We start from the raw sequence: 27,434 nt of genomic DNA, 5'->3' as shown, positions 1-27,434 counted from the left end.
GGAAGTACTTGTAAAATCTGTTTAGCCTGAGGTTAGTAAAACTGCAACGTGGCAACTGTGAAATGTGATTGGCAACTTCAGATCAAATAATTCTACCTCTTTAACAACCTGAAAATGTAAAATCAATTGGAAATTTTTTCTAAATCCATATTTTCTCACTGGATAATCTGAACAGAGATACATGTATCCCCCTCCACCCCTTCGCAGGGGCAGCTAGCTTCTTCTTAGGTCTTAAATCAGTAGAAATGGATCAATGTTTTAAAAAGTCAAAAAGGAACTGGGGGTGGGATGGGGTGGGGAAGTAAGTAATTGTAAATTTGAGTGAGTACTGGCTGTTTGCAACTGGTAAGCCAATCAATCTGCTCTAAATAATTCAAAATCAATTTTTCTACTGACAAGCTCTAAAACTACTCATACCATTTTAACCTCCTCCAAGAAACCAGAGAAATCAAGAAGGCCCATTTCCCATTGTCGTCAAGTCAATTCCGACTCATAGCTACCTATAGGACGGAGTAGAGCTGTTCCATAGGGTTTCCTAGGATGTAAATCTTTACGAAAGGAGATTGCCATATGTTTCTCCCACGTCACGACGACACAGTGTCAAATCTGTCACACATCATAATTTACACTCTGGGAAAGCTTTAATCAGGGCTAAGAGAGAAAAGGCTTGCCTCAAACTGATGGCCACTCCCAGTTTTAATTTTCCACTCTTTTTAGTTTGGAGACCCCAAACAGGGATTAAGGCCTTTGGTCCTGGTGTGGTCATATGCCAAAGGCTGCAACAGGTTCCGAAGGAAATACTAGAGATTGAGCAGTTAATTTGCCTACGCCAATGTGGCTTAAGTATTGGAGAGGAAATCGGTCACCAACTAGACTTTGCAGAACCCTCATCAAATGAGTAACTCCAGGTTGCAGAAGCGCGCCAGCCACGCAGACGCCAAGGCGGTTTAAGATTCACCAGGGATCCCTTTCAAGTAGCACTTCTTTGTGCCTTGGGACCTCCACGCCCCAAGGGTCCGCATCTCTCCAGGAAGAGGCGAGCTAGGATACCATCTCCCTAGTACTGCCAGGGCGACCTCAAAGAGATCAGCGCCGGCCCTCTCCCCGCTTCGTCCTCGGCCTCAGGCAGACCCCCCTTTCCTGCGGCGCAGGGACGCGGATTCCCCGGGAAAAGCTAAGTCGGCGTGCGGAGGCTGTTCTCCGCACTCCTAGGATCCGTCTTTATCATTGTCCCCAGAGCAATGATGGAGCCCCGGCTCCATACGGGGCCAGTCACGGACCCTGTCAGCCCCTTCCCTGAGCCTCGGACTCGTTGCAAGCCCCGCCTCCCTCCCCAGGCCCAGGCCTCTCTCCAGGGCCCATCCTCGGGGTTCTCCGCGGTCCCGCGAAACCGATCGAGAACCCAGACAGCGGGCTGCGCGCCGTCCCTTTCCCTCCTTAGCTCTGAGCGCAGTGCCCCGCCCCGGACCAGGGGACAGGGGGGTGACCGGCCAGCTCCGGAGGGGCCCAGTCCCCCACACTCACCATCCTCCCGCCGAGTCCCTCCTCCTCCTCCTCCTCCTCCTCCTCCTCCTCCTCCTCTTCGGGCTGCCTCCCCGTTACCAGGGGCAACTGCTGCGGCACCGCCCCCGACGTCCCTCTCACGCACAGCGGAGGAGGGAAGCAGAGGTATAGAGGCGGGTCCAGCTCCGCTTTCTCCAAAGTGCGCAAGCGCGCCAGGGGCCGCCCATCGCGCAGGCGTGCTGTTAGAGCGGGGAGGCGGCTACGGGCTTGCAGGGACCTGGAGATGGTGCAAACCAGCCCACGTGGTTGGCGCCCGCCGAGCCCCGCTTGGGGGCGGGGCGAGGGGCGGGGCCCAGACCGGGCTCCCCAAGCGTGCTGCATCTGGTAGCAGTTGTCTCAGGGCACTCCTCCCGGGACCAGGTAAGGGCCCTTGGGGAGAGAGCCGCTTGCCACGTCTACTTTCAGTCCCCACGTCCCGGGAGGGAGTTTGGATTTCTGTCCTTACTCTGCCCAGGTGGGGCTGCAGCGCGGGCTGGACGCTAGACTTCCACCTGCAGAAGCCACGTGGCGCGAGGAGTGGCCTCGGGCTCTCCCCGCAGGTCCCCAGGGCCTTCGTGTGCTAGGCCAAGGGGCCGGGGCGTTTTGAGCTGTGTGCCCACCTCCACACCCTTTGTAAGAGTCTGGGATGAGGGATCCGGGTGGTGAGAGGCGAAGAGGCAGCTTGTCTCAGGGCAAAGACCAATCTGGGACTTGCTCTGATCTGAGTTGACAGCAGGGGTGAAAGGCGTTTTGCGATTGGCTGGGTTTTGCTATGTCGAACCGGTCGTACACCATCTGCACTCCTGGAAAAGGCACAAATGGGCCTGGACTTGGAGCTAAAGAAGAGCTAGGGCGTTCTGGGTGGGTGGGGAAGTGCTTCCACCCCTTTCCCATGCAGAGGCCCATAGAAGAGTTGACACACATGCCAGGCCCTGTTGTAGACGCTGGAGATACAGCAATGGACAAAATTTGCTTTCTAGTGACATGCTTTTCATACACGATTTCATTTCGTTCTCACAGTCACCCTGGAAGTTGGTTATTTTAAGCGATAGAATGAGACTCGAACCGAGTTCTGTCCCACTCTTGACAGAGTGCTCCAAGTAGGAGGAACAGAGTGATTTATATCTGCAGTGTAAACCAGACTTTTTAAGAACTGGTAAAGCCTGGGCGCTGATGGATGGACCTGGAACTTTGCAGATGCATGGGAGCATATTACCTACCGCCTACGGTTTTTTTCACGGTTGTTTGTTAAGTGCTATGGCTGCTAACCAAAGGGTCGGAAGGTCGAATCGGCCAGGCGCTCCTTGGAAACTCTGTGGGGCAGTTCTACTCTGTCCTATAGGGTCGCTATGAGTTGGAATCGACTCGACGGCACTGGGTATGGGTACGGTTCTTTGAGGATTATATGAATTATTATATGTCAAGTGCATAGAAAAATGTCACACACAGGAAGAGCTATATATATATAGAGAGAGAGAGAGAGAGAGAGAGAGATTAGCTATTACTATCGTTTCCTCCAGGGCTTTGAACCATTTCTTCCCGCTTCAGTCATGACCCGGGAAGGGAAACTGGAACAGACCTGAATTTTTTAAAATTTGAGCCAGAATGACAACCGGAATGGGAAGAATTATGGATCAAAATGCTACTAGAAACCTGATCTCCCTCTTAGAAAACAAAGGGCAGCATACACGTTGTGTAGAAACAAATTGTTTCCTGCTAGGATTTTGAGCAGAGTTGCAAACAGTGGTGCTCCGCTCAGAGATGGTGGCCTACCACGCAGCTTTGAATGTGTGTCCTCTCCACAGTCTTGCCAATAATCTAATCTCACTCATCGGGCTCTTGAAAGCGGCTCACCGTGCCTCTTCCAAGTCTCCCGTTCCAGGGCTTCCAGCCGTAATTTTTTCCATTTCTGTCATCATTCCAGATCATCCAAATTGTAAAAATTGGGGTCTGTTTCCGTTTCACTTCGTTGGCTGTGACTGAACAGGTTTGAAGCCTTAGTTTCACCTAGGTTTTTAGGTTCTGCCCCTGTTCCTATCAGCAGGCTTTCGAGCCTATCCAAGATCATTGGAATGAAGGCAAATTTTTCCCTGAATTGTCCTTAACTATGGCACTAGTTTTTTTTTTTATTTGTACATTCAGCCAATTTTTAAACATCTGCTGACTCAACGGCAGTGGGTTTGGGCTGCTTGCATACCTGCTTCAGAATCTTGGAGAGAAAACAGTTCAGAACCTTGACTAAAGAGGTGCAAGATGAATGGTTAACTCAGAGTGTGTACCGCCTCTACAAGGAGCCCTGGTGGCACAATGGTTCAGAGCTCAGCTGCTAACTGAAAGGTCAACAGTTCGAAACCACCAGTGGCTCCAAGGGAGAAAAGACCTGGTAATCTCCTCCCCCATAGGAATTATACCCTAGGAAACCCTACGGGGGTAGTTCTTCTCTGTCCTGTAGGGTCACTGTGTGTTGGAATTGACTGGATAGCATATGTCAACAACCATCTCTACCCACGTGTAATCTACCTATTTCTAGCTTGGTGGCTCTTTTGTGAAATAAGTAAGGCAAATTTCTCTTTCTGGGTTGTGTCTGTGTCCAGTGTCACAGTTGCCTTGGAATAATATGGGCATACATGAGCGTACGTAGGGATACACCTGGGCCAACTTGTGTAATTATTAGTCTCATTTTCCATCTTGTTCTAGCCAGCCTTGACATCAACCCTCACCTATCTCAGTGGTCTGTGTGTGAACTTTTTTAAGTCTTTGGTTGCGAGCAAGAATGTTTTGTTTTTCACCTTACCTGGGACTCCAAACAGGGAATTCTTGGGTAGAGAAAATTATCTGCACTTTTCTGCCTCTTAGGCGAATACCCCAGAGGGGTTTGGAAGCCTTTTCTCTGAGCTGTGATACTGTTTGCCAGAGAAAAACAAGTCACCATGGCAAGGATGAGCATTACTTCAGCTGAAGTAGTAGGTTATTTCCCTTTTCCTTTTCTCTTCTCCTTTTTTTCCCCCCTTAAGAGAAAATAAGTAGGCTGTAGTAGAAAGAGAAGGAGTCGTCGTGGCGCAATGATTAAGCGCTTGGCTGCTAATCAAAAGGTTGGCGGTTTGAATGCATCAGCCATTCCGTGGGAGAAAGATGAGGCAGTCTGCTTTTGTAAAGATTTACAGCCTTGGAAATGCTATGGGGCAGTTCATCTCTGTCCTATAGGAACGGCATGAGTCGGAATTGACTCAATGGCAGTAAATTTGGTAATGGGTTAGTGGGAAGAGAAACTGTCTAGGTGACCCTAAGCCAAGCCTTATGACCTTGGGAAAGTAGGGTCCTAGCTATCATCAGATCTTTGAGGACTAGATTTGTTCCTCTTTATACCTGCCACAAGTCTTTAGTGCAGGGCACGTGTGCCACAAACACTAACCATGCTGTTGAATGGATGTGAACATTTCTACGCTTCAGTTTTCCCTTCTGTGAACTGAGGGGGTTGGTCCAGGGTCCCTAATGTCTTTGAGCTATGACATTCTCTGATCCTAGAAGGAAGAGGAGGTATTGGCCAATCATCTGTTTGATTTCTATCTCCCCCTTGTTCCCAGTAGTGAGAACCACATTGCTTTAGAAGTGGGGCCGTCCTGGACATGATGGTGACCTTCTTAGTGAGACTAGCTGTGGTTGTGCAGGAGGAGGGAGAGTAACAGTGGAAGAAAAGTTAGAGACTACCTGTGGTTCAAGGAGCCCTGAGGGCACAACTGTTAAGGGCTTGGCTGCTAACGGAAAGGTTGGGGGTTCGAACCCACTGTCATGGATTGAGGAAACCCTGGTGGCATAGTGGTTAAGAGCTACGGCTGCTAACTAAAAGGTCTGCAGTTTGAATCCACCAGGTGCTCTGTGGAAACTGTATGGGGCAGTTCTACTCTGTCCTATAGGGTTGGTATGAGTTGGAATCAACTCGATGGCCACGGGTTTGGTTTCGGTTTTTTGGACATGGATTGAATTGTGTCCCCAGAAAATATGTGTCAGTTTGGCTAGGCCATGATTGCTAGTATTATGTGATTGTCCACCATTTTGTCATCTGATGTGATTTTCCCGTGTGTTGTAAATTCTACCTTTATGGTGTTAATGAGGCAGTTGTGTTATTGAGGCAAGACTCAATCTATAAGATTAGGTTGTGTCTTAAGTCAATCTCTTTTGAGATATAAAAGACAGAAGGTAACAGAGAGACAGGGGGACCTCACTACCACCAACAAATAAGTGCCAGGAGCAGCGCATCCTTTGGACCTGGGGTCCCTTCTCTGAGAAGCTCCTAGTCTGGGGAATATTGATGACAAGGACCTTCCGCCAGAACTGACAGAGAGAGAAAGCCTTCCCTCGGAGATGGAGCCTTGAATTTGGACTTCTAGCCTCCTAGACTGTGAGAGAATAAATTTCTTTTTGTTAAAGCCATCCACTTGTGGTATTTCTGTTGTAGCAGCACTAGTTAACTAAGACACCCACCCAGCAGCTTGGTGAGAGAAAGACCTGGTGAAAGAAAAACCCAATGGGGCAGTTCTATTCTGTTACATGGAGTTGCTATGAGTCAAAATCAATTTGGCAGCCATAACAACAGCACACATGGTTCAGTACAGCTGGGGCAGACAATTTGCAACTTTGTGAAAGAAAGTCTGCTCTTAATTCTGTAGCCAAGGTAGGTTCTGAGTTTGACTTAAAAGAAGTGACATTCCCAATGTATAAGTTGGAATGCGTTTCAGACAGGCAGTAGATACTTCTCGAGGGCAGATGAGGGATATAGCAGCGAACAGCAAAGACTTGGTCCCCATGCTTATGAGTTACACATTCTATCAGAGGAGGCGGACTTTAAACAGACAACTGTAAATAACAAGAAAGTGATCATTGCAAAAACCCCTAGTGTTGCCATGGAGAAGTCCCCGGTGCTGAGGGAGTGTAATAGAAGGACTTGAGTTTGCCCTGAAGAAGTCATGTTTAAGACGGCAGGATGAAGGGTAATCCATCCTGAAGAGGGTTGGGGGCCAGTGGGGGTGGGGGAAATGTTCCAGACAGAGAATTTAGATTTTTTTTCCTTTTTGCATTATGTTCCATGTAAGACAGGAGCTGGGGTCCTCCCATTCTGACCTCTGTAGTGAAGGCAAAAGTTCTCGCATAATTTAACAAATGATTACCCTTAGTGGTAGAAGTGGTTCCATGATGAAAGGCAGAGGACTTTCCAACGTTGAGCTGGAGGGTGGGGAGAGATGGCAGAGAAGGATGGTTTGGGTGTGTGTGTGTTGAGAGGGAGGTGTGGCATTTTGCTCAGCCCACTGTCTCTAGCAGGTAGGAGCCTGGACCTCTGTAAGCCGAGGCAGTGTGACCTGTGAGCCAAGCTGACTGCTTTTAGCTTCACAGAGTGAGGGAAGACGCCCTGGTGGCACAGTGGTTAAGCACTTCGCTGCTAACCGATAGGTTGGCCGTTCAAACCCACCAGCTGCTCTGTGGGCGAAAAGACCGGGCCATGTGCTTCTGTAAAGGTTATAGCCTAGGAAACCCAATGGGGCAGGTCTACTCTGTCCAGTAGGGTTGCTGTAAGTCAGAATCACACAACAGCAGAGTCAGGGAAAATGAGTCTTCCCCCTTTTCCCACTCTGGGTTCAGCTGGGACTAAGTGAAGTGATTTTGGTCTTTCAACTAGCCTGCAGGAGGCTGAGTCAGCCTGTCCTAGAGGGCAGAGCCCAGGGCTTCCTCATGGGCTTCATGAGTGGATAGGAGAGGGGAACTCAGAGTTTGGATACTGGAAGCTTGTGTCTGGCTTCTCCTTAGTGGTCTCAGGGCCAGGTAGGGGTGCTGTGATTATCTCACGCTGGGCCACTCCTCACCTGGCTCCCTCCTTCCTCTTTGGAAATGACTTACCCCCAGCACATCAGCTAGCTGAAGTTTCTCCCAGTCTAGCAAAAAATTTAAAATTGACCACCACAGTTTCTTTTTTCCATGTGTTGGCTACCCCTTCTTCTACCTCTGTGGTTGTTCTTATCTTTTGGGGGACTTTCTTTTTTCAGCTTGCTTCTTAAATGTGCTTTTTCAGGGTTTGTCCTCAGCTGTCTTTTCTTCCCACTCTGTGTCCTCTCACTGGAAAACTTAATCCTAAACTACCTCAGTGCAGCTAACTCAATTTTTTTACTTCTAGCCCAGACCTCTCTGCCCTCTGCTTTCTTTCAGACCTGAATATCCAAATGCCGACTAAATGGACCTCTCATTCAGTGAATACTTGAATGCCTTCCTCAGGCAGGCACTGTGCTAGGCACCAGGGCTACAGTGGTGAGCAAGACGAACACAGCCCTGACTTGGAGGAGCTTTTGGCCTAGTGGGGGAGGTAAGCATTCATCAAGATAAAGCCACAGAGTATAATGACAAATTGTCATAGCTCTGAACAAAAAATACACAGCCTAGAGGGCTCATAGCAGGGCCCCTGACCTAGTAGCAGAGGAGGTGGGAGGGGTGCTTCAGAGAAGGACTTCTGAGGAAATGAGGTTTAAGCGAAAATCTGAAGGTTGAAGAGGTGTTATTTAGTGGAAAGGGGGAGGGAATAGCATTCTGACCAGGGAACAGCATTTGCAAAGAACTTGAGACAGGAGGCAGCCTATTGCATTTAAGAAAGTCCCATGCCACTTGAAACTCAACATGTGGAAATAGGTTTTCCCGTTAAAACCTATTTTTCTGTATTCTCTATCTCAACACATTGTTGCCAAAGTCAGAAGCCCCAGGTAGTGTTCTAAATGTTTGTAATTAGCTAGCTTGGCTAGGCTGAATAAAACTCCTCAGGATTCCCTCTCAGGTATGTTTCTGGATAGAGTGGGCTATGGGGATAGCAGCAGCCATTTTGTGGCATACACACACCTTCTCCTGTTTGTTCATTCAAACACTATCTAGGTGTTGCTGTGAAGGAATTTTTTAATTAATTTTTATTAAGCTTCAAGTGAACATTTACCATTCCAATCAGTCTGTCACATGTAAGCTTACATACATCTTACTCCCTTCTCCCACTTGCTCTCCCCCTATTGAGTCAGCCCTTTCAGTCTCTCGTTTCGTGCCAATTTTGCCGTCTTCCCTCTCTCTCTATCTTCCCATCCCCCCTCCAGTCAAGAGTTGCCAACACACTCTCCAGTGTCCACCTGATTTAATTAGCTCACTCTTCATCAGCACCTCTCTCCCCCCTGCTGACCAGTCCTTTTCATGCCTGATGAGTTGTCTTCGGGGATGGTTCCTGTCCTGTGCCATCAGAAGGTCTGGGGAGCATTGCCTCCGGGATTCCTCTAGTCGCAGTCATACCATTAAGTATGGTCTTTTTATGAGAATTTGGGGTCTGTATCCCATTGGTCTCCTGCTCCCTCAGGAGTTGTCTGTTGTGCTCCCTGACAGGGCAGACATCGATTGTGGCCGGGCACCAACTAGTTCTTCTGGTCTCAGGATAATGTAGGTCTCTGGTTCATGTGACCCTTTCTGTCTCTTGGGTTCTTAGTTGTCGTGTGACCTTGGTATTCTTCCTTTGCCTTTGCTCCAGGTGGGTTGAGACCAATTGATGTATCTTAGATGGCCGCTTGTTGGCATTTAGGACCCCAGACGCCACATTTCAAAGTGGGATGCAGAATGTTTTCATAATAGAATTGTTTTGCCCATTGACTTAGAAGTCCCCTCAAACCATGTTCCCCAGACCCCAGCCCCTGCTCCGCTGACCTCTGAAGCTTGCTGTGAAGGAATTTTACAGATGTAACTAAAGTCTCTAACTGGTTGGCTTTGAGTTAACCAAAAGGGAGTTTATCCTGGGTGGGCCTGACTTAATCAGGTGGAAGCTCTTTAAAAGAGGACCTACCCAGTAACACATGGGGTCGCTGTGAGTCAAAGTTGACTTGACAATGCTTAACAACAATGTATCTATATACTTATATCTGTATCTCTCTGCTTCTCTGGTTGAACCCTGACTGATACACCATTCCTCCTATCCTCAATCCTGCTTTTTTAAAAGGTTCTCATTCTGGGCACCCCCTCTCTGTTCTGGTGCATCTGTGTTCATTTGAGCCCCTATTTGTTGCCTAGATGATTGGGGTTCTCTTCCAGCTGGTCTCTCTGCATCCCGTGAGGTCCTAACCATCCTATTTATTCTCATGCCTACAGTGTTCCTTCTAAACTGCAAATCTGACCTTGCCACTCCCCTTCTTAAAATCCTTTAATGGTTTCCTGAAATTGTCAGGCAAATATTTTAAAGCCTTAGCTTTTCTAGGCCTGGATTCCAGAGCCCAGTTATAGGTAAGAGCTCTGAAGTGAGTCAGGCTGAATTAAAATCCTGGCTCTGCCACTGGCTAATGCTTGTGTGACTTGGTAAAGTTACTTACCTTATCTGTACCTCAGATTTTTCATCCATAAAATGGGGTTAAATTAAAGTATCTGCATCGCATGCTTATTGTGAAGAATTAAGGAGATGCATGTGCAGCACTAAGCAAAGTGTCTGGCGTATAGTGAGAACTCAATAGGTGTTAGCTGTTCTCATCATTGTCATCAGGCCCCCATGTGCACTGCGTGGTTTCCACACTTGCTCTTCTTTTTGCCTGAAATACCTCTCCTTTATCTAGCAAATTTTTATGATTCCTTATTTCTTGTTCTCACAAAGTATGTTCAGAATCCCTAATCCATTTTAGATAAAGTCACCATATAATTTGCCCTCCAAATTATGACACTTTTGAGGGTGAAAAGGGGTGCTATTAATAATGACCCCGGGACAGCAGTGCCAGGTAAGCTGGAAGATGCCCAGTTTTCGATTCCCTCTTCTCTGGCTTCCCGCTGCTTGTGGTGTCTGTGAGCAGCACTGTGTCCATCTGCTGTTTTCCTGTCTTTCTCTCAGTCTAACTCCTGAGGGCAGGCGCTGTGCCTCACTCATGCCATGGCCTGAGATCTCACTCACACACTCTTACAGCTTGAATCGTGTCCCCCCAAAATACGTGTTGTAAATCCTAAGCCCTATACCTGTGGTTATAATCCCATTTGGGGTTATGTTAAGAGGCCATATCAGTGTGTGCTTTAAGCCAATTACCTTTGAGATAAAAAGTACAGATTAGGACAGAGGAGCAAGTGGAGATGGGGATGATAGGAGCCATGCCACATGCAGATCGCTGAGGAATGGCAGCTGAAAAGAGACAAGGACCTTCCCTGAGAGCCAACAGAGAGAGAAATCTTTTCCTTAGAGCCAGTACCTTGAATTTGGACTTCTAGCCCCCTGAACTGTGAGAAAATAAATTTTTGTTTGGTAAAGCTACCCACTTTGGTCTTTGTTAGAGCGGCACTAGATAACTAAGACACACACGCACTTGCTGCAGTGCTGACAGTGATCGTGCCGTGTTCACTTCCACCTTTATCTGCACGTCCTTTGACCCTATGCCTTCTACCTCCTCCAGATAAATCGATTCTAGTTTTCAGGGCCTAGCTCACATTCCCCTTCTTCTGGGAAGCCCCCTTGCTGACTTCGGCCCCCACCCATCTCTGCTTCCTCTCATCTCCTACTGTACTTATTGTCACTGCACATGTTACATACTGTTTCCCAATCAGGCTCTGAGTTACCCAAGGGCAGGGGCTGTGCTGTTCTTTTTTCCTGTCTCCCCCACAGCGTGACCAAGCACAGGCTGGCCACCAGCAGGCACTCAGGAAACACAGGTTTGGGCCTGATTTCTCAACCTGGGCCCTCCCCAGAGAGTCAGGTGATGCCTGGTGCCTGGTGAATGTGGGCAGTCTACCACTGTGGGAGGTACTCAGGGCCTCCAAGGCAGGCGGTGAATTTGGGGACAATCCTCATTCTTCCTCTGTCCCTTAAGTCCACAGTTTTGTGTCTTAGCAAGATGGAGGCTGACCTGTCTGGCTTTAACATCGATGCTCCCCGTTGGGACCAATGCACTTTCCTGGGGCGGGTTAAGCACTTTTTCAGTATCACGGACCCCCGAACAGTCCTGGTGCCAGAGCGGGAGCTGGACTGGGCCAAGATGATGGTGGAGAAGAGCAGGTGAGTGGTTGGGGTGGGCACTGGATTGATGGGGCCTCCAGGGAGGAAAGACCTCAGGGATGGGGTAGCAATGAGAGCAGGATGACTGGGAGCTGGGTGGCATCAGTAGGGCTGGGTGGAAATCCTGCCTGTAGGCTGGCTGTCATCTTCCTTGTCCTTGGTGGCAGGATGGGGGCTGTGCCCCCAGGAACCCAAGTAGAGCAGCTGCTATATGCCAAGAAGCTGTACGACTCAGCCTTCCACCCCGACACCGGGGAGAAGATGAACATCATTGGGCGGATGTCCTTCCAGGTCCCTGGGGGCATGATCATCACAGGCTTCATGCTCCAATTCTACAGGTGGGCCCCGGAGCAGGGCAGTGGCAGGTGCAGATGCCTGGACATGTAGGAAGGGAGCCATATTCTGATAATAATAATAATAGCTTCTTTGCTGATTGCTTGGAATCCCTGGTGCAAAGAGTTAACATGCTCGGCTGCTCACTGAACGGCTGACAGTTCGAGTGCATCCAGAAGCGCCTTAGAGAAAGGCCTGACAATCACTGAATCAACCACTGAAAACCCTATGAAGCACAGTTCTGCTCTGACACGTATGGGATTGCCATGAGTCGAAACTGACTTGATGGCAACTGGTTGGTTTTATTTATCACTTACCAGATACTAAGCACTGTGCTAAATTCTTTGCAGGTTTTAACTCAGTTAACCCTTTCAACAGCCCCTTAAGTAGGTATTGTTATCGTCCCCAATATAAATGAAAAAACTGAGGTTCTAGAGAAGTTACTTGTCCATGTTCACACAGCCAGAAAATACTGGTGCCTGGATTTTAACCCAGGCAAACCTCTCTAGGACTCTCAATTGATAAGCTATTCTAATTCCCTCTTTTAAAAGTACTTACTCAACAATGAATGTATTTTTATAATGCAACATCAAAATAAAAATAGGAAGAACCTTTCTTTCAGTCTGGTTGGGGAGAGAATAAACTTTGTTTAGCTGCTGGATGTATACCTCTCCCCTTTTCTCCCCCAGACCGTTCACCATTTATTCAGTCTGCCTTTATAGAGCCAAGCCTTGTGCCAGGTGTTAGGAGTGTAGATTTCATCCCTCCCCTGAAGAAGCTCCCAGTTTTGCTGAGGTGACAAAGAAGTAAACAGTTACAATAGGGTGTGGTAAGTGGTAGGTTGGGGGAAGAACATGGGCTTGTCAGAGCAGGGAGCATAAAATGGCTAACCCTCTCTAGGAGGGGCAGAGGAAGGATGGGGAAGGTTCCAAGGAGGAAGTGATTTCTTAGCAGGATTTTGTCAGGTACGGGAGAAGGGGGAGGGTATTCCACACAGCCTGAGTGAAAACCCAGGTGCATAAAACAGCATGGGAACAGTTTGGGGAGCTGTAGATGACATGGCTTGGCTGGTGTACACCAAAGCTTCCCTCCATTCTCCTCTTCCTCTCTGCCTGTCTTGGCCTCTCTTACTGGTAGGACGATGCCAGCGGTGGTCTTCTGGCAGTGGGTGAACCAGTCCTTCAATGCCTTAGTCAACTACACCAACAGGAATGCGGCTTCCCCCACGTCAGTCAGGTAGACCATTTCTAAATGTGTTCATTCATTCACTCATCCATTCGCTCATTTGTTCATGTCTTGAGTGTATATTATGTGCCAGGCATGGTTCTAGGTGCTGGGGGTCCACTGTTGAGTCAGAGAGGTGTGGCCTCTGTTCTCATAGAGTCTAAGGTCTAAAAAGAAAACAAGCACAATGATCCCAGATTGTGCTTGGTGCCATTAAGGAGATAAACAGGGTGACAAGATAGAGAACAGCCAGGGGGGTTAGGAGGGTGGTCCAGGTAGATAGGCTGGTCAAGGAAGTCCTTTTGGTAGAGGTAGCATTTCAGCTAAGTTCTGAAGAGTAAGGATTCTCCAGATAAGGACACAGCAAAGTGCAAAGATTTTGATGAGGCTGGGGACTGATCACATGAGGTTTTCAGGCCTGAAGCCTCATTTCCAGAATTTCTCACTGAAGCCCATCGTCTTGCACTCAGCCATTAGGACTCCCCTCCCTCCGCCAAAAGTGTCTTTCTCTTTCCACTAGGCAGATGGCCCTTTCCTACTTCACAGCCACAACCACTGCCGTGGCCACTGCTGTGGGCATGAACATGTTGACAAAGGTATTGTGTTGTGGCGCTACTGTGGGCAAGAGTGGCCACCAGGGGGCAGCAACGCCTTGAGGAAAACAGCCATTTCTGTAGGCTGAATGAATTGGCACGGCCAGGGTCCAGACAAGTAGTGGGAAATACAGCAGGGCTGTCCCAGGTTAGTCCTTCTGAGGCCTTTGAGGGACTTTGGGGTTCCCAGATGTGGTGTCTGGGTGTGTGGCAGTACCTGAAAATCCATTGCCCTTGAGTCAGTTCTAACGCATAGTGATCTTATAGGACAGAGTAGAACTGCCGCATAGGGTCACCAAGGCTGTAATCTTTATGGAAGCAAACTACCACATCTTTCTCCCACATAGCAGCTGGTGGGTTCAGTTAGCAGCTAAGTGCTTAACCACTGCACAACCAGGGTTCTAATTTTATAGACTTTAAATCCTCGCCATCCTCATCTCCCAGTGAGTCTGACAACTCCCTTTGCTCTCTTCCCCAACAGAGAGCTCCACCTCTCGTGGGCCGCTGGGTGCCCTTTGCCGCTGTGGCAGCAGCTAACTGTGTCAACATCCCTATGATGAGACAGCAGTGAGTACAGGAATCGCTTTTTCTCTCTACAAACCACAGGTTACCCAGGAAAGGGCAAGGAATCAAGGCAGTGGGTGGCTTCTTGGGGCTGAGGTAGGGGTGGGAAGGGCTGTGGGCTGAGCCTCTGAAGGGTCCCTGAGGATTGCTCCTACCCACCTGGGAGTGGGGGGTGACTTAGGTTTAGTCTTTGTGGTGAGTGTTGTGGGAGTCCCTTCCTGGGTGGGGAAAATAGGGTGAACCTAGGGGTTTTGTACCAGAGCAAGTCCTTGCAACTTAAAATGTGTTATGTAAGTTGTGAACGCTGCCTACGTCCAAAGCCTTGGGGGTGGCTTACAGACTGAAATATAACAGAGCCAGGTGTCTAAAGACAGAACAGAACCAAGAAGCTATGAAAGAAGGCAGAGGGGTACCATTAGGTCGATGTTTTCTAGGCACCCAGCCCTGAGATTTTCAGCGGGAAAGGTAAAAGGAGAAACTCTGTTGTGTCTCACACTTTTTGTTTCTTGATGAGAGAAAGCATAGGTGTCCCTCTGTTAGGAGGATTTAATGACATACAGAAAGCACTCAAAACAATGCCTGAAACATAACACATTCTACACAAGTGTTAGCACCATTGTCATTATTGCCGGCAGCAGCAGCAGTATCTGCAGGCCCCATTTTCTTGGGACTACTAGCAAATGGAAATGTATCCCAGTAGCCTTTGTTGAAAGAGCACTACTACCACGATGGATCGATCGTCATGCATACATACTGCTCCTCCCCTCTTCTCCTCCCCCATCCAGTTGAACTTTCCCAACGATTGAATGAGTCCCAGCCATCTACCTGGTCCTGGGTTGTGTGCTATCAAGAACTGGCTTGAGAATAATAGCCACAATAGCTACTCTCTGTGGAGTGGTCACTCTGTGTCAGGTGCAGGGCTAGACTCTTTGCAGGCACTATCTTATAGAAGCTTCATCAAGTCCTGTGAAGTAGGTGCCATGATTATCCCCATTTTTCGGATGAGGAAAACTGAAGCTTTAGAGGGGTTAGTTAATTTGCACAAGATCACACACACTGCAGTTCCAGGATTCAGCCTAGGAAGTCCAGGCCCAGGACCTCTTGGCCATTGCCCTTGGTCACTTCTGAGATACTGTTCAGTGGAGTGCAGAAGGAAGGTCAAAGGACCAGGCTGCGGGAGGTGGCTTCCTAGATCTCTAGTGTCCTGGTCTTGGTCTCCTGTGTGTCACATGACTGGCAGGCTTTCAGCACCCCTCTCCCACATCCAGCAACTCCTGTCTGTGTTTAGGGAACTCATCCAGGGCATCTGCGTGAAGGACAGGAATCAAAATGAGATTGGTCATTCCCAGGTAAGTGGAGGCCTTCCTTGGAGCGGGAGGAGGAACTTCACTCTCGTATACTTCCATCTCCTTCGTGGTCAGAGCAGGCCTGGGCTCCAAATGGGATGGAGAAGGCTTCTTCCTGACTCCATCCTCATTCCCCTTCGATTTTCCTATGTTTCTCTGTTCAGAACAGGCCTCCCATCTCCTTTCTCTATCATTTCTGATCCTGAAGCCATAGAAGTCCAGCTGGGTGGGAGAGGGTTGGGTGAGGTCACTCAGCCCCTGGCAGGTCCATCCCTTTCCCTTAACCAGCTCAGATTTGGCCATGACCCTCACCTAGTCCTCCAGTGTAGCCCCCTGTACATTGGATAAGACCTTTCCTAACAACTTACTCTTTTTTGTCCCCAGAGAGCTGCAGCCATAGGCATCACCCAAGTGGTTATTTCTCGGATCACCATGGCAGCCCCTGGCATGAGTAAGACGGGGAAGCCCTCCCATCCTTGGGGCCCTGGAGAACAGGATAGAGGCCTTAGCCACACTCAGCTTTTTCGTGGGAGGTGGGACCCCAGCTTCTGCAGCCATGCTTCCCAAACTGGTTTGCTTGAGTGCTGAAAGCCACAGGAGAACCACACTGTAGTTCCTGGAACATCAGTTAATCAGAGATTTAGGGGAGAAAGTTATATCCATTAACAAATATTTATCAAGCACTTGCTATGTGCTAAACACAGTGCTCGGTGCTAGGGAAACAGTGGTAGAGAAAAGAAATTCCCTGGTGGAGCTTCCTGGAGTTATGTTACGAGGAGAATACAAAACGTGTTCGCTGGAGCCTTCAGAGATATTTCCAGTCTTGAGAAGGATGCTTTGGGCCTAGAGGTGCATGACCTACTGTGGTTACAGGCGTGCAGACTGAGAAGTTTGGGAAGCATCGACCTGTTGGGCCTTGGAGAGTGGGGCTGGGGTGGCCATACCCATGCAGTGTTCTTCCAAATGGAAAGCGTTCCTGGAAGGAGTGGTCACTCAGCCCCTGGTCTGACTTCAAAAGGACTCTAGGGGGAGGCTTACTGCCCTCCCCCCAGCTTCTCCTCTGGTCTCTTCCAGTCTTGCTGCCAGTCCTCATGGAACAACTAGAGAAGCTGCAGTTCATGAAGGTGAGTGGTGTTTTCTTTTGTCATCTTTCCTGCCCAGAGTCCCCCAACCACACCTGTGCCTGGGGGCTCCTGACCTCTAGCTGGCACCCTTTCATCTCACTCAAGTGGAATCCATACCCGTTCCCCTGACCGTCTGCTTTAGACATCATGGTGGGTTTCCTCACCTTGTCTGCAGACAGCAAGGCAAGCAGGAGGAGTCCCCTTCTCCTCACCTTCCACAGGACCAGGAGTTCCATGCCTGTGGGCTCCTCTTGCTGGCTGGCTGATTGGTGGCAGGGGAGGTGTGGGGTTCACATTAAGGTATATACGTCCCATATGGGTCTCTCTTCTGTTTGTTTTTGTGCAGAAAGTCAAGGTCCTACATGCCCCGTTGCAGGTCATGCTGTGTGGGTGCTTGTGAGTATCCTGCTTGATGGTTTGGGCTCTGAGGTGGCTGGGGAACCCGAGATCTGTTTACTTCTGGAGCCCATGTTGGAGAACACATGCTGCTTTCCCTGACTTTAAAGGTGGCTGAGCTTAGGATAGCAGGTCCATCTGGCGGGCTCTTGCCTCATCTTTTTTGAGGGCATGAGTCTGGGCAAGACTCTATACACACGTCAGTATGGAAAGTGGGGTGTTTGGGTGCCCCCCTATCCTAGGGCCTCTCATCTGGCCTTTAGTCTGGAGCAGTTTTAGAGCAGAGACGAGAACGACGAGGCACAGCTTTGGTGGGGCTGTCAGGTGTCCCAGCCTCGAGGGAGGGAAGTTATGGCAGCATTCTTAGGTGCCTGCCCATTGGCTGGACATGTCCTAGCCTCAGACACGCTTTGCAAGGCTATGTACGGGGCTAATGACAGCAACAATAACAATGAACACTTATTGAATATTTTCTGTGTGCTCCCTCAGTGCTAATGCTTCACATCTATAACTTCATCTAATTCTCTCACCCTAGAATTGTATATGGAGCTCTGGTGGCACAGTGGTTAAGAGCTGGGGTGCTAACCAAAAGGTTGGCAGTTTGAATCCACCAGCTGCTCCTTGGAAACCTGTTGGGGACAGTTCTGCTCTGTCCTGTAGGGTCACTGTGAGTCATAATCAACTCGACAGCAATGGGTTTGGGTTTTTTTGTTTTTCAGAGGTATATGTACTATTAAAACCAGTTGCCGTTGAGTTGATTCCGACTCATGCTGACCCCACGTATGGCAGAGTAGAACTGTGCTCCACAGGTTTTCGAGGGCTGATTTTTAGAAGTAGATGCCAAGTCTGCCTTCTGAGGCTCCTCTGGATGGACTTGAACCTCCAACCTTTTGATTAGCAGCCAAGCACATTTTGTACCACCCGGGGACTCCATATATACCATTATCGTCCCCTTTTATAAAAGAAGAAACTGAGGCTCAGAGAGTTTAAGAAACTTGCCCGAGTGTATATAACTGTAGTTGCTGGAGCTGAATTTGATCCTTAGCTGTCTTAACATTATGCTATACTATCTTCTGCCAATTGAGTAGTTACCATGGGCTGGGTCCTCTATATGTGTTATATCACTTAATCTTCATGGTAACATGGCCAGGTAGGCCATGCTGCCTCCATCTGCAGGCTCAGAGGTAGCTTGCTATCACACAGCTAGGAAGTGGCAAAGCTGAGATGCAAAGCCAGGTGTGTTAGAGTCTCAAACTTTGTAAGACCTTGCTTCTTAAAACATGGTCCTGGACCAGCGTCATCAGCGTCATCTGAGAACTTAGAAATGAAGACTCTTCATTCATTCCCAGATGTACTGAGTCAGTGCCCGCATTTTAACAAGCTCCTCAAGTTATTTGTATGCGAAGACGTTTGAGAAACACTTGACCTTTCCTGTGCTGTAACAGCCTAGGTGTCAAAATGGGCTCCATGGCAACTGGTTTGGATTGATTTTGTTCCAGTGAATAAAGGAGCAGGACCTTGGGATCCATGCCCATCACTTCTTCCCTACACATCAGTATGTGCTTGTGGTCTCTAGGACTGCTGCTTGCTTGCGTCCGTAGTAACTTCATTGTTACCTTCATCTGCTTGGACTTCGGAGGCTGATTTTCTCCCTGGGCCAGAATGAGTATCCTGGCACCCAGGGAGCAGGAGAAGGGTTGAAGGGAGATGAGATGAGCTGTGGGGCCAGCTGTGGGGCCAGCTGGGAAGGCAGGCTGGGTGAATGGGCATACCCCTTCCTTTGGGGAGCTCAGAGCTGGGTGTGGGCAGGCCTGTGGGAAGAGGTCCCCCTAATACTTTGGTTTCTCCTTTCTTGCAGCCTTATCTTCATGGTACCAGTGGCATGTGGGCTCTTCCCACAGACATGGTATCTGCTTTTCATTACTCACTTTGTTTTACTGAACACGCTGCCACCACCCCCCTGATCTACCTGCTGTCCTGAAGGAGGGAAGGAGGGGGCAAGAAGGGCAGCACTTGTCCAAGGACAGGTGCCCATGGGCTTAAACTCTGGACCCGTTTACCCCAAGGACATGGTAAACCAAAACAGATGTTCAAAGGGCAGGAGAAACCAGGAGGAGGGTTGAGGCTGCCCCCTCCCAGTTGAGCAAGGGCTCCTTGGAGAGAAGGTGAGGGAATAAGAACTTTCCCTGCTGGCTGGATTACTAGGTAGGTCTCCTTAGGCTGAGTCTGGTCTTTAAAATTGAACAAGGGGATAGGTCCTTATTCTGACTAGAAGGTAGACTGCTTGAACCTCTCCTTTTCTCAGGTATCCTGGATGGGGAGGAGGGATCAGGGGGTTGATGGGAAAGGGAAAGGACACATCAGACCTTGGGGTTGGGGAGCTGGCTGCAGGGGACCAGGTATGGCTGGATTGTATACAGGGAAGATGCCAGTCTCTCGTCCTCAGTACTCTTAGTTCAGTACTCGTGTGCTAACATTGTGTATAAAGCATTGTGCTTGTTGTAAGAACACATATGCATGTGGAGAAGATAGAAGTTTAAACAAAGAACTTTAGTGCCGGGGGGAATGAAGTTGGCCTGAGTGGAGGTAAAAGCAACATATTGTGGTATACAGAGGTCATTAAGAGTTCTGACTGGAAAAATCAGGAAGGGCTTCTTAGAGGTGGTGTTTGGGTTGGACTTTATTTGAGGATGATTTGCTGCTGGCCCCCAGGTGGCATGTTCATAACCCTCTCCTTTCTTTTCAGTGAATTGCCAGTTTCCTATCTGGAACCTAAGCTCCAAGACACCATCAGGGCCAAGCATGGAGAACTTGTGCCTTATGTCTACTTCAATAAGGGCCTCTAAATGCCCCGCCCCAGCAAGGACCAGCCTACATCCAAATTCACCAACTCCTCCTTAGCTGCCGTGCACACCTGGACCCTCATTCCTCTTTGCCTATAATTCCTGAGGATCAGGGTGGATTTGGGGTGGGTGGGAAGAGGCCTCATGCCTCCAGCCCCGGTACCTGTTTTATCAGATTCCAGGGGATGAAAGTGAACAAGGGGGCCAAAGATCAAAGCCTTGTATCTACCCCCTACTTCCAACCCCCATTCCTCGGAGACTAGGAACTGGGGTCTTCTTAAGGAGAAGATGCTGGTGCCTGGGAGAGATACTCAAGCTAACCATTTAGGGGAATTAGGAAACCGTAGGGATTCTGGGTTCCAACCAAGTTTGAGGAAAGGCCCCTGGAACCCAGAGAAACCCCTAGTGTTGTCCCTTGTCTTACTTTTCCTCCTCTCCTAAGCAGTGGTGCCTTTTACCCATGCAATTCTAACCTCACTCAGGAAGAGGTGGGGAAAAGAAGCCTGTCACCTTGACTTCTCATCTCCACCCTTCTCTACTCTCCTCCCCATTGCCCTGGTCTGAAAGCTTCTTTGGGAGTGCTGTTAAACTTGAGTTTCTCAGGCAGTAAAAAAAGGCCATTGTGCTGGGCAGCGGAGTTTCACAGTATTTCAGTCCCTACCTATTGACACAGACTTTGTTCTCTTGTCCTGAAATCATGTCCAAATCTATTCTTGGGATCGTCTCTCTGATTCTGGAAGTTTTCTTCCTCCCAGGGCCTCATACCTCTGTTTTAAAAGATAAATCCACTAACTGTGAATGAACAGCATATACATAGGCATTAACCTCACATTTTAATGAGTATAATTTCCTGGCTGCCTCCCTTCTTCAGCCCATTGGGTTAGACACCAAAGCAAGACTAGCGTGTGCTGAATGGGAAAGGGAAGTTTCCTTTGGACACCTCCAAGAGGAAATCAACCAGAACCAAAGAGCCTTAAAGTGCACACAGCAAAGCAAAGCCACTTCCCGTCCCCAGCTTGGCTTCCCTAGGCGATTTCTCTAGCTCCTCAGGGAGTGCTGTGGCTTACCTGGGGTTAATGTGTTTATGAATTTTGTCTGGTAGAATTTGCTGACTCTCTTGAAAGGATGTCACTGTGAACTGAATAAATTTCTTTAAAGAGTACAATGAACTGTCTGCAAACTAATAAGGCCACCTGCCTTCAACTTTGGCCTTGGCATGGAGGGTACACAACTATATGGGAAGCCTGTCGCTATGAGTCTGAATCAACTTGATGGCACACCACCTGTTTTTGTGTACCTGGGAGCTAAGAATATTTTTTCCATTTTTAAAGGGTTATAAAAAGGAAAAAAAAAATGAAGAATATGTGACAGAGACTTTATGTATGTGGCATGTGAAGCCTAAAAAATTATCTGGCTCTTTACAGAAAGTTTCCCCTGCCTTAGAACAGAGGTTCTTAAGAACAAGCATCAGAACCACCTGGAAAATACTAAACTCGTTGCCCTCAAGTCGATTCTGACTCATAGGGACCCTAGAGGACAGGGTGGAACTGCCCCGTAGGGCTTCAAAGGAGTGGCTGGTGGATTCTAACTGCCTACCTTTTGGTTGGGACCTGAGCTCTTAACCACTGCAGGGCTTCAAGAATCACCTGGAGGACTTGTTAAAACAGACTGTGGGTTTTTGATGTTTTCAACCCAACCCCAGAGTTTCCGATTCTGTAGCTCTGGGGCAGGGCCTGAGAATTTGCATTTCTAATAATTTCCTAGTGATGCTGGTTCTATAGGTCTGGGAACCACACAGTGAGGGCCATTCCTTTAGAGGGAAAGGACCTCCTCCCTGAGGCCAAGGTATAATGTTGATTCCAACTCCTGGTAACCCCATGTGTGTGAGAGAGTAACTGTCTTCCAAAGGGTTTTAAATGCCAGATTTTTTGAAAGTAGATCATTAGGACTTTCTTCTGAGGCACCTCTGGGTGGGCTTGAACCTCTCTAACCTTTCTGTTAGCAGCCAAGGGTGTTAACCATTAACCATCCAGGGACACCTGAGGCCGAGGTACTGGCTGCAATTGGATTTTTTCCCCTATTTTTAAAAAATTGGTGTGTAATCCCCATACCATAAAATTCACGCTTTTCAAGTGTACAATTCCATGGTTTTTAGTATATTCACAAAATTGTGCAACCATCACCACTGTCTAATTCCAGAACATTTTCATCACCCCAAAAAGAAACCCTGTATCCATTAGCAGTTACTCCCCATTGCCACCTCCCCTAAGCCACTCACAAATATTATTCTTTCTGTCTTTATGGACTTGTCTATTCTGGACAGTTCTTATAAATAGAATCAAACAGTATGTGGCCTTCTGTCTCTGGCTTCTACTTGTTAGGTGCTGTCAAGTCAGTTCCAATTCACAGTGATCCTGTGTACAACAGAATGAAACATTGCCCGATCCTGTGCCATCCTCACAATAGTAGGTATGTTTGAACCCATAGTTGCAGCCACTGTGTTAGTCCATCTCTGAGGGTCTTCCTCTTTTTCACTAACCCTCTACTTTGCCAAGCATGGTATCTTTCTCCAGGGATTAGTCCCTCCCAATAACGTGTCGAAAGTACTTGAGACGAAGTCTTGCCATCCTCCCTTCTAATGGGCATCCTGGCTGTACTTCTTCGAAGACATATTTGTTCCTTCTGGCAATCCATGGTATAGTCAATATTCTTCACCAACATCATAATTCAAAGGCATCAATTCTTCGATCTTTCTTTTTTGTTGTCCAGTTTTCATAGCATATGTGACAAAAATACCATGGCTTGGGCCAAGCACATCTTAGTCCTTAAAGTGACATCTTTGCTTTTTGACACTTTGAAGTTGTCTTTTGTGGCAGACTTGCCCAGTGCAATATGTCATTTGATTCTTGACTGCTGCTTCCGTGGGTGTTGATTATGGATCCAAGTAAAATGAAATCCTTGACAATTTGAATATTTTCTCCATCATGATGTTGCTTATTGGTCCAGTTGTGAGGATTTTTGTTTTCATTATATTGAGGGGCAGTACCTACTGAAGGCTGTAGTCTTTGATCTTCATCAGTAAGTGCTTCAAATCCTCTACACTTACATCGAGTAAGGTTGTGTCCTCTGCATATCATGGGTTATTAATTAGTCTTCCTCCAATCCTGATGCCCTGTTCTTCATATAGCTCAGTTTCTCGGATTATTTGCTCAGCATACAAATTGAATAAGCATGGTGAAAGGATACAACCCTGACGTACACTTTTTCTGATTTTAAATCACGCAGTATCCCCTTGTTCTGCTCGAATGACTGCCTTCTACTTAGCATGATGTTTTCAAGGTTCATTCATGTTGTAGTATGTGCAATTTGATTTTAACTGGTGTCTAAGCAGAAAAGTCAGTCTTTGAGCTTGCTGCCTTAGGATGGGAGACCCAGGCTCCAGTTTCTGTCCATTTCCAAAGTCACATAGGAAGAACATTACCAGAGCTAGCCAGAGCTCAGGAGCAATTCCCCATTGATACTCTTTCAAAACTCTATACCCTTCCCTTTCTTTCCCAGCTCCTCGAGTCTCCTGGCATTCTTCCTCTCTTCACAGATTGTAGCTCTTTTATTTATTTATTTTTGTTGTGGTAAAAAATACAAAACATAAAATTTGCCATTTTAACCATTTTTGAGTTTCCAGTTCAGTGATATGAAGTACATTCACAATGTTGGGCAACCATTACCAAAATTCTTCATCACTCCAAGTAGAAACTCTGTACCCATAAACAATCAGTTCTCAACTTTCCTACCCGGTGCCTAATAACCTTAACCTACTTTCTGTCTCCATGAATGTGCCTAGTCTAGATATTTCATATTAAGTGGGATCATACAATATTTATGCTTTTTGTATCTGGCTTATTTCGCTTCGCATAATGTTTTTAAGGTTCATCCATGTTGTAGCATGTATTAGAACTTCGTTCTTTTTTTTAAAACTGAATAGTATGTATACATCCCGTTTTGCTTATCCATTCATTTGGTGTTTGACGCTTGAGTTGTTCCCATGTTTTGGCTATTGTGAATTATGTTGCAATGAACATTAGTGTATAAATATCTATCTGAGTCCCTGCTTTCAAATTGTTGGGTATATACCTAGGATGGAATTGCTAGATCATACGGTAATTCTGTGTTTAATTTTTGAGGAACCACTAAACTGTTTTCCTCAGTGGCTGCATCATTTTGTATTCCCACCAGCAATGTATCAATTTCTCCACATCCATGTCAACACTTTTAATTTTCCATTTCTTTGATTCTGTGCCAAGAAATTTGGAAGACAGCTACCTGGCCAACCGACTGGAAGAGATCCGTATTTGTACCCATTCCAAAGAAAGGTTATCCAACAGTATGTGGAAATTATTGAAGAATATCCTTAATATCATACACAAGTAAAAATTCTGCTGAAGATCATTCGAAAGCGTTTTCAGCAGTGTATAGACAGGGAACTGCCAGAAATTCAAGCCAGATTCAGTAGAGGATGTGGAACCAGGGATATCATTGCTGATGTCAGATGGATCATGACTGAAAGCAGAGAATACCAGAAAAATGTTTACCTGTGTTTTATTGACTATGCAAAAGCATTTGACTGTGTGGATCATAACAAATTATGAATAACATCAAGAAGAATGGGAATTTCAGAACACTTAATTGTGCTCATAAGGAACCTGTACTTAGACCGAGGGTCAGCCTTTTCCACTTCTCCCCTAGGAAACTTGACTTGTGGGATGAATGAATTACTAAGAAATTTGACATTACCAAAATACCTGCCATCTTTTGCAGTACTTGAGAAAGCTGGTTCAAGATGGAGGCAGAACTATGGACATTCATAAGCTGGGGCAAAATTGTTTTCTTACCTTTCCCCACTCTGCCACTGGGTAAGCCAAGAACAACTTCCTCTGAGCTCAGCTATCCGTGGGATAGGCCAGGCTGTAAAACGTTTCCTCTTGAGAGGAAATTAGCTGCTACAAACACCTGTGTTCTCTGCCTTTGAATATTTATTTTACAAACATTGATTGAGCTCATGATTAGGCCCTGTACTGGATATGTATGTTGTTTTTATTTGCTGTCGAGTCCATTTTGACTCATAGCGGCTGGATATTGTAGGGATTTAAAGAAAAAGAAAAAAATGAGTAAGACTTGGTGTGTCATAGAAAGAGCTGCAAATTTAGTGGGAGGGGCAAACAGGCAGATATTACAGATTAAATGCACTTTGTGGTAAATGTTATGTGAACCCGGAAGAAGAAACAAGGTGGAGGCTAAAGGAGCTTGTAAATGGGAAACTGTATGTGTAAATCCAGTTAAGGGTGCTATATAGCATAGCATATTAGGAATTTTTTAAGTGTTCAGAGTGAGTGGAATATGTGAGGAAATGTAGTGGCGGAAGGTGAGGTAAAGAGAAGTAGGCAAGGACCAGGTTACAGGGAGGACCATATTGAGAAGTTTGGACTATATATCCTGTCAGAGGGGAAGATGTGACATGATAATGTTTGGTTTTATGTGGTACAGCACTGTTGCTGTGGTGTGTAGAAGGAATTTGAGAGGGAGTAATTGCCTATTGAGAAGGCAGCAGAAAGGCCATTTGTATCTAACCGGAAGATGAGAACATGGATTGAAACAATGAGGGATGGATTTCAGGGCTATTTCTGAGGTAGAGGAGTCTCCGCAAACTTAACTTTATGCTCAGCTGCTAACAACTCAGAGGCGCTCAGAAGAAAGGTCCGGCAATATGCCTCTGAAAAATCAGTCATGGAAAACCCTATGGAGCACAGTTCTACTCTGATATGTCACCGTTAGTTGGCATCAACTTGATAGAAACTGGGTTACTGGTTTTGAGATATAGTCAATAGAATTTTGTCCCTGAAACATGGTGTGACACAGCACTGTGCCTCAGGTAAAGGAACTATCTCATGTGTTAGGGTAAAAACACCACAAAGTTTAGTAAAGCAAAAAGGAAGTTTTATTTGGCATATATTCAAAGAGGCAAAAGTGGGAAGTGGACAAACATGCTGCCAGAGCTAATGTCTGCCCGAATCCAAAGAAATTACAGGACAGACACAATTGGGAAAGCAGACGAGCATGGTACTACAGCCACTTCTGCCCAAGTCCAAGGAATATTACAGAATAAGCAAAAGTGGGAAAATGGACAAGCATGCTGCCAGAGCCAAGCCTGTCTGAGTCTAAGGAATGTTAGAGTCATCAGTATATATCAGCATTCCAAATGGGCAAAAGCATTGAAAGCCTCACCTTTTCACAGATTGGCTAGAAACTGTGATCCTACATTTTAAATTGTCTTTCTTAACAATCATTGGTACAGGTTTCGGTAAGGACAGTCAGGACAGTCAGGAGGGCCTTCACTGGTACAACAAATCTTACTACTGACTAACCCATACTATTGACTAAAAAACTAAAGGCTAAAAAAAAAAAAAAAAAAGGAGAGTGGAAAGTATGTGGGTCACCTGTGCTATGTTTTATGAGTTGTTTATGTTAAAGTTTCCCTAAAAGATGTCTTTCAAGATTGTCCAAGCTATTGTCTTTATACCTCAGGGTCCAGTTGATGTGTCCTTGGGAGTCCAGCTCCAGCTGGGTCATATTCTAGGAAAGGGAATAGTGGCTCCAATATTATCTCCTAAATCACTCAGAGAATTCAAATTGACCTAAATTGCTGCTCCGGCAGTTTCGGACAAGGAGAGGGACCCAATACTAGGGCTAAGCTTAAAGACATAAAACATAAGATTTTAGATTGCAGGTGTTTTCTTCTCTAGGTGCGCTCGGTTACTTTCTAGAAATAACTTACTTTTCAACACCCTTTAGAATTACTATACCACCTCTCTGCTGGACTGTGGAAACCTAGTACTTCCGCCACACTCAAGATGGCGACATTGGAATTAGGCTTTTTCGAGACACATTCTGGGTGGCCCCGCCTCCTGAAAGGAGTTACTTCCGCCACTCTCTACGGGCCCCACGGATTTTACACGGTCTTGCAGGATTCAAGATGGCCTGACTTCCTCCTACTTTTCATTGGTTGGATCTTTCTGGTCTTCCGTCCTCATAGGTGGGCTTTGGTTTGATCGACAGCTGTTTTGATCAATGAACGAAGAGCAGAGGCCAATGAAGCGCTGGAACTGGAGAGCCTCCCCAGTGTCTGGGAGGGTGTTTTGGCTGAGGCGGGGTGGAGCAGAGCCGGAAGCGGGAGGCGAGAGTGGAACAGGAAAAGAAGGGAAAAAGGAAGAAGAGGGAAAGGAAGAAAGGGAGGAGGCGGAGGGTGGTGGCGGCGCCGCGGCGGAGGAGCAGGAGCAGGAGGGGGATGGAGAGGAGAAGGCTCATGTGTGGCATGGCGCTCCTGCTCCTCCAGGCGCTGCCCAGCCCCCTGTCAGCCAGGGCTGAGCCCCCGCAGGTAAGGGGGAGGGGGCGTC

At 47.3% G+C, this 27,434-nt stretch overlaps 3 protein-coding genes across 7 annotated transcripts in view; 2 read left to right on the top strand and 1 right to left on the bottom strand.

The window, feature by feature from the left end:
- The window catches only part of ARL3 (ADP ribosylation factor like GTPase 3), a 34,457-nt gene extending 32,558 nt beyond the window's left edge, over positions 1–1,899 (bottom strand). The window contains exon 1 of the mRNA XM_003409148.4: positions 1,525–1,899. Coding sequence (XP_003409196.3) covers positions 1,525–1,884 — 360 coding nt within the window. The 5' untranslated portion in view covers positions 1,885–1,899. The remainder of the gene's footprint in view (positions 1–1,524) is intronic.
- SFXN2 (sideroflexin 2) lies at positions 1,821–23,974 on the top strand. Of its 5 annotated transcripts, none has more exons than XM_010589023.3 (13): positions 1,823–1,923; positions 7,738–7,891; positions 11,478–11,563; positions 11,731–11,901; positions 13,034–13,132; positions 13,641–13,716; positions 14,195–14,280; positions 15,566–15,626; positions 16,008–16,074; positions 16,698–16,747; positions 17,094–17,143; positions 19,002–19,049; positions 19,890–23,974. In XM_010589023.3, exons 3-13 carry the CDS (start codon positions 11,544–11,546, stop codon positions 19,987–19,989), a joined length of 828 nt encoding a protein of 275 aa, XP_010587325.1. In that variant the 5' UTR covers positions 1,823–1,923; positions 7,738–7,891; positions 11,478–11,543; the 3' UTR covers positions 19,990–23,974. The 5 variants fall into 5 exon arrangements, with proteins under 5 accessions (XP_064125447.1, XP_010587325.1, XP_064125446.1 ...); XM_003409147.4 differs by having other exon boundaries at positions 1,824–1,923; positions 11,379–11,563; XM_064269375.1 differs by lacking the exon at positions 1,823–1,923 and adding an exon at positions 1,956–2,175 and having other exon boundaries at positions 11,379–11,563.
- A 3,234-nt stretch (positions 23,975–27,208) lies between these two features.
- WBP1L (WW domain binding protein 1 like) overlaps positions 27,209–27,434 on the top strand; it is a 64,556-nt gene continuing 64,330 nt past the window's right edge. Inside the window, exon 1 of the mRNA XM_010589020.3 lies at positions 27,209–27,415. Within this exon, the coding sequence (XP_010587322.1) occupies positions 27,326–27,415 (90 nt within the window). The 5' untranslated portion in view covers positions 27,209–27,325. The remainder of the gene's footprint in view (positions 27,416–27,434) is intronic.

Source organism: Loxodonta africana, chromosome 16, assembly GCF_030014295.1.
Source record: "Loxodonta africana isolate mLoxAfr1 chromosome 16, mLoxAfr1.hap2, whole genome shotgun sequence".
Lineage (NCBI taxonomy): Eukaryota > Metazoa > Chordata > Mammalia > Proboscidea > Elephantidae > Loxodonta > Loxodonta africana.
Note: the sequence above shows the minus strand (reverse complement) of the source record. Positions and strands in the feature narration are given on the sequence as shown.

Excerpts from the sequence above, each read along its gene's own strand:
- SFXN2 (XM_003409147.4), top strand. The coding sequence starts at position 11,403 with ATGGAGGCTGACCTGTCTGGCTTTAACATCGATGCTCCCCGTTGGGAC. Across the intron at positions 13,133-13,640 it reads GCTTCCCCCACGTCAGTCAG|GCAGATGGCCCTTTCCTACT; the intron begins GTAGACCATTTC and ends TCTTTCCACTAG. Across the intron at positions 13,717-14,194 it reads GCATGAACATGTTGACAAAG|AGAGCTCCACCTCTCGTGGG; the intron begins GTATTGTGTTGT and ends CTTCCCCAACAG.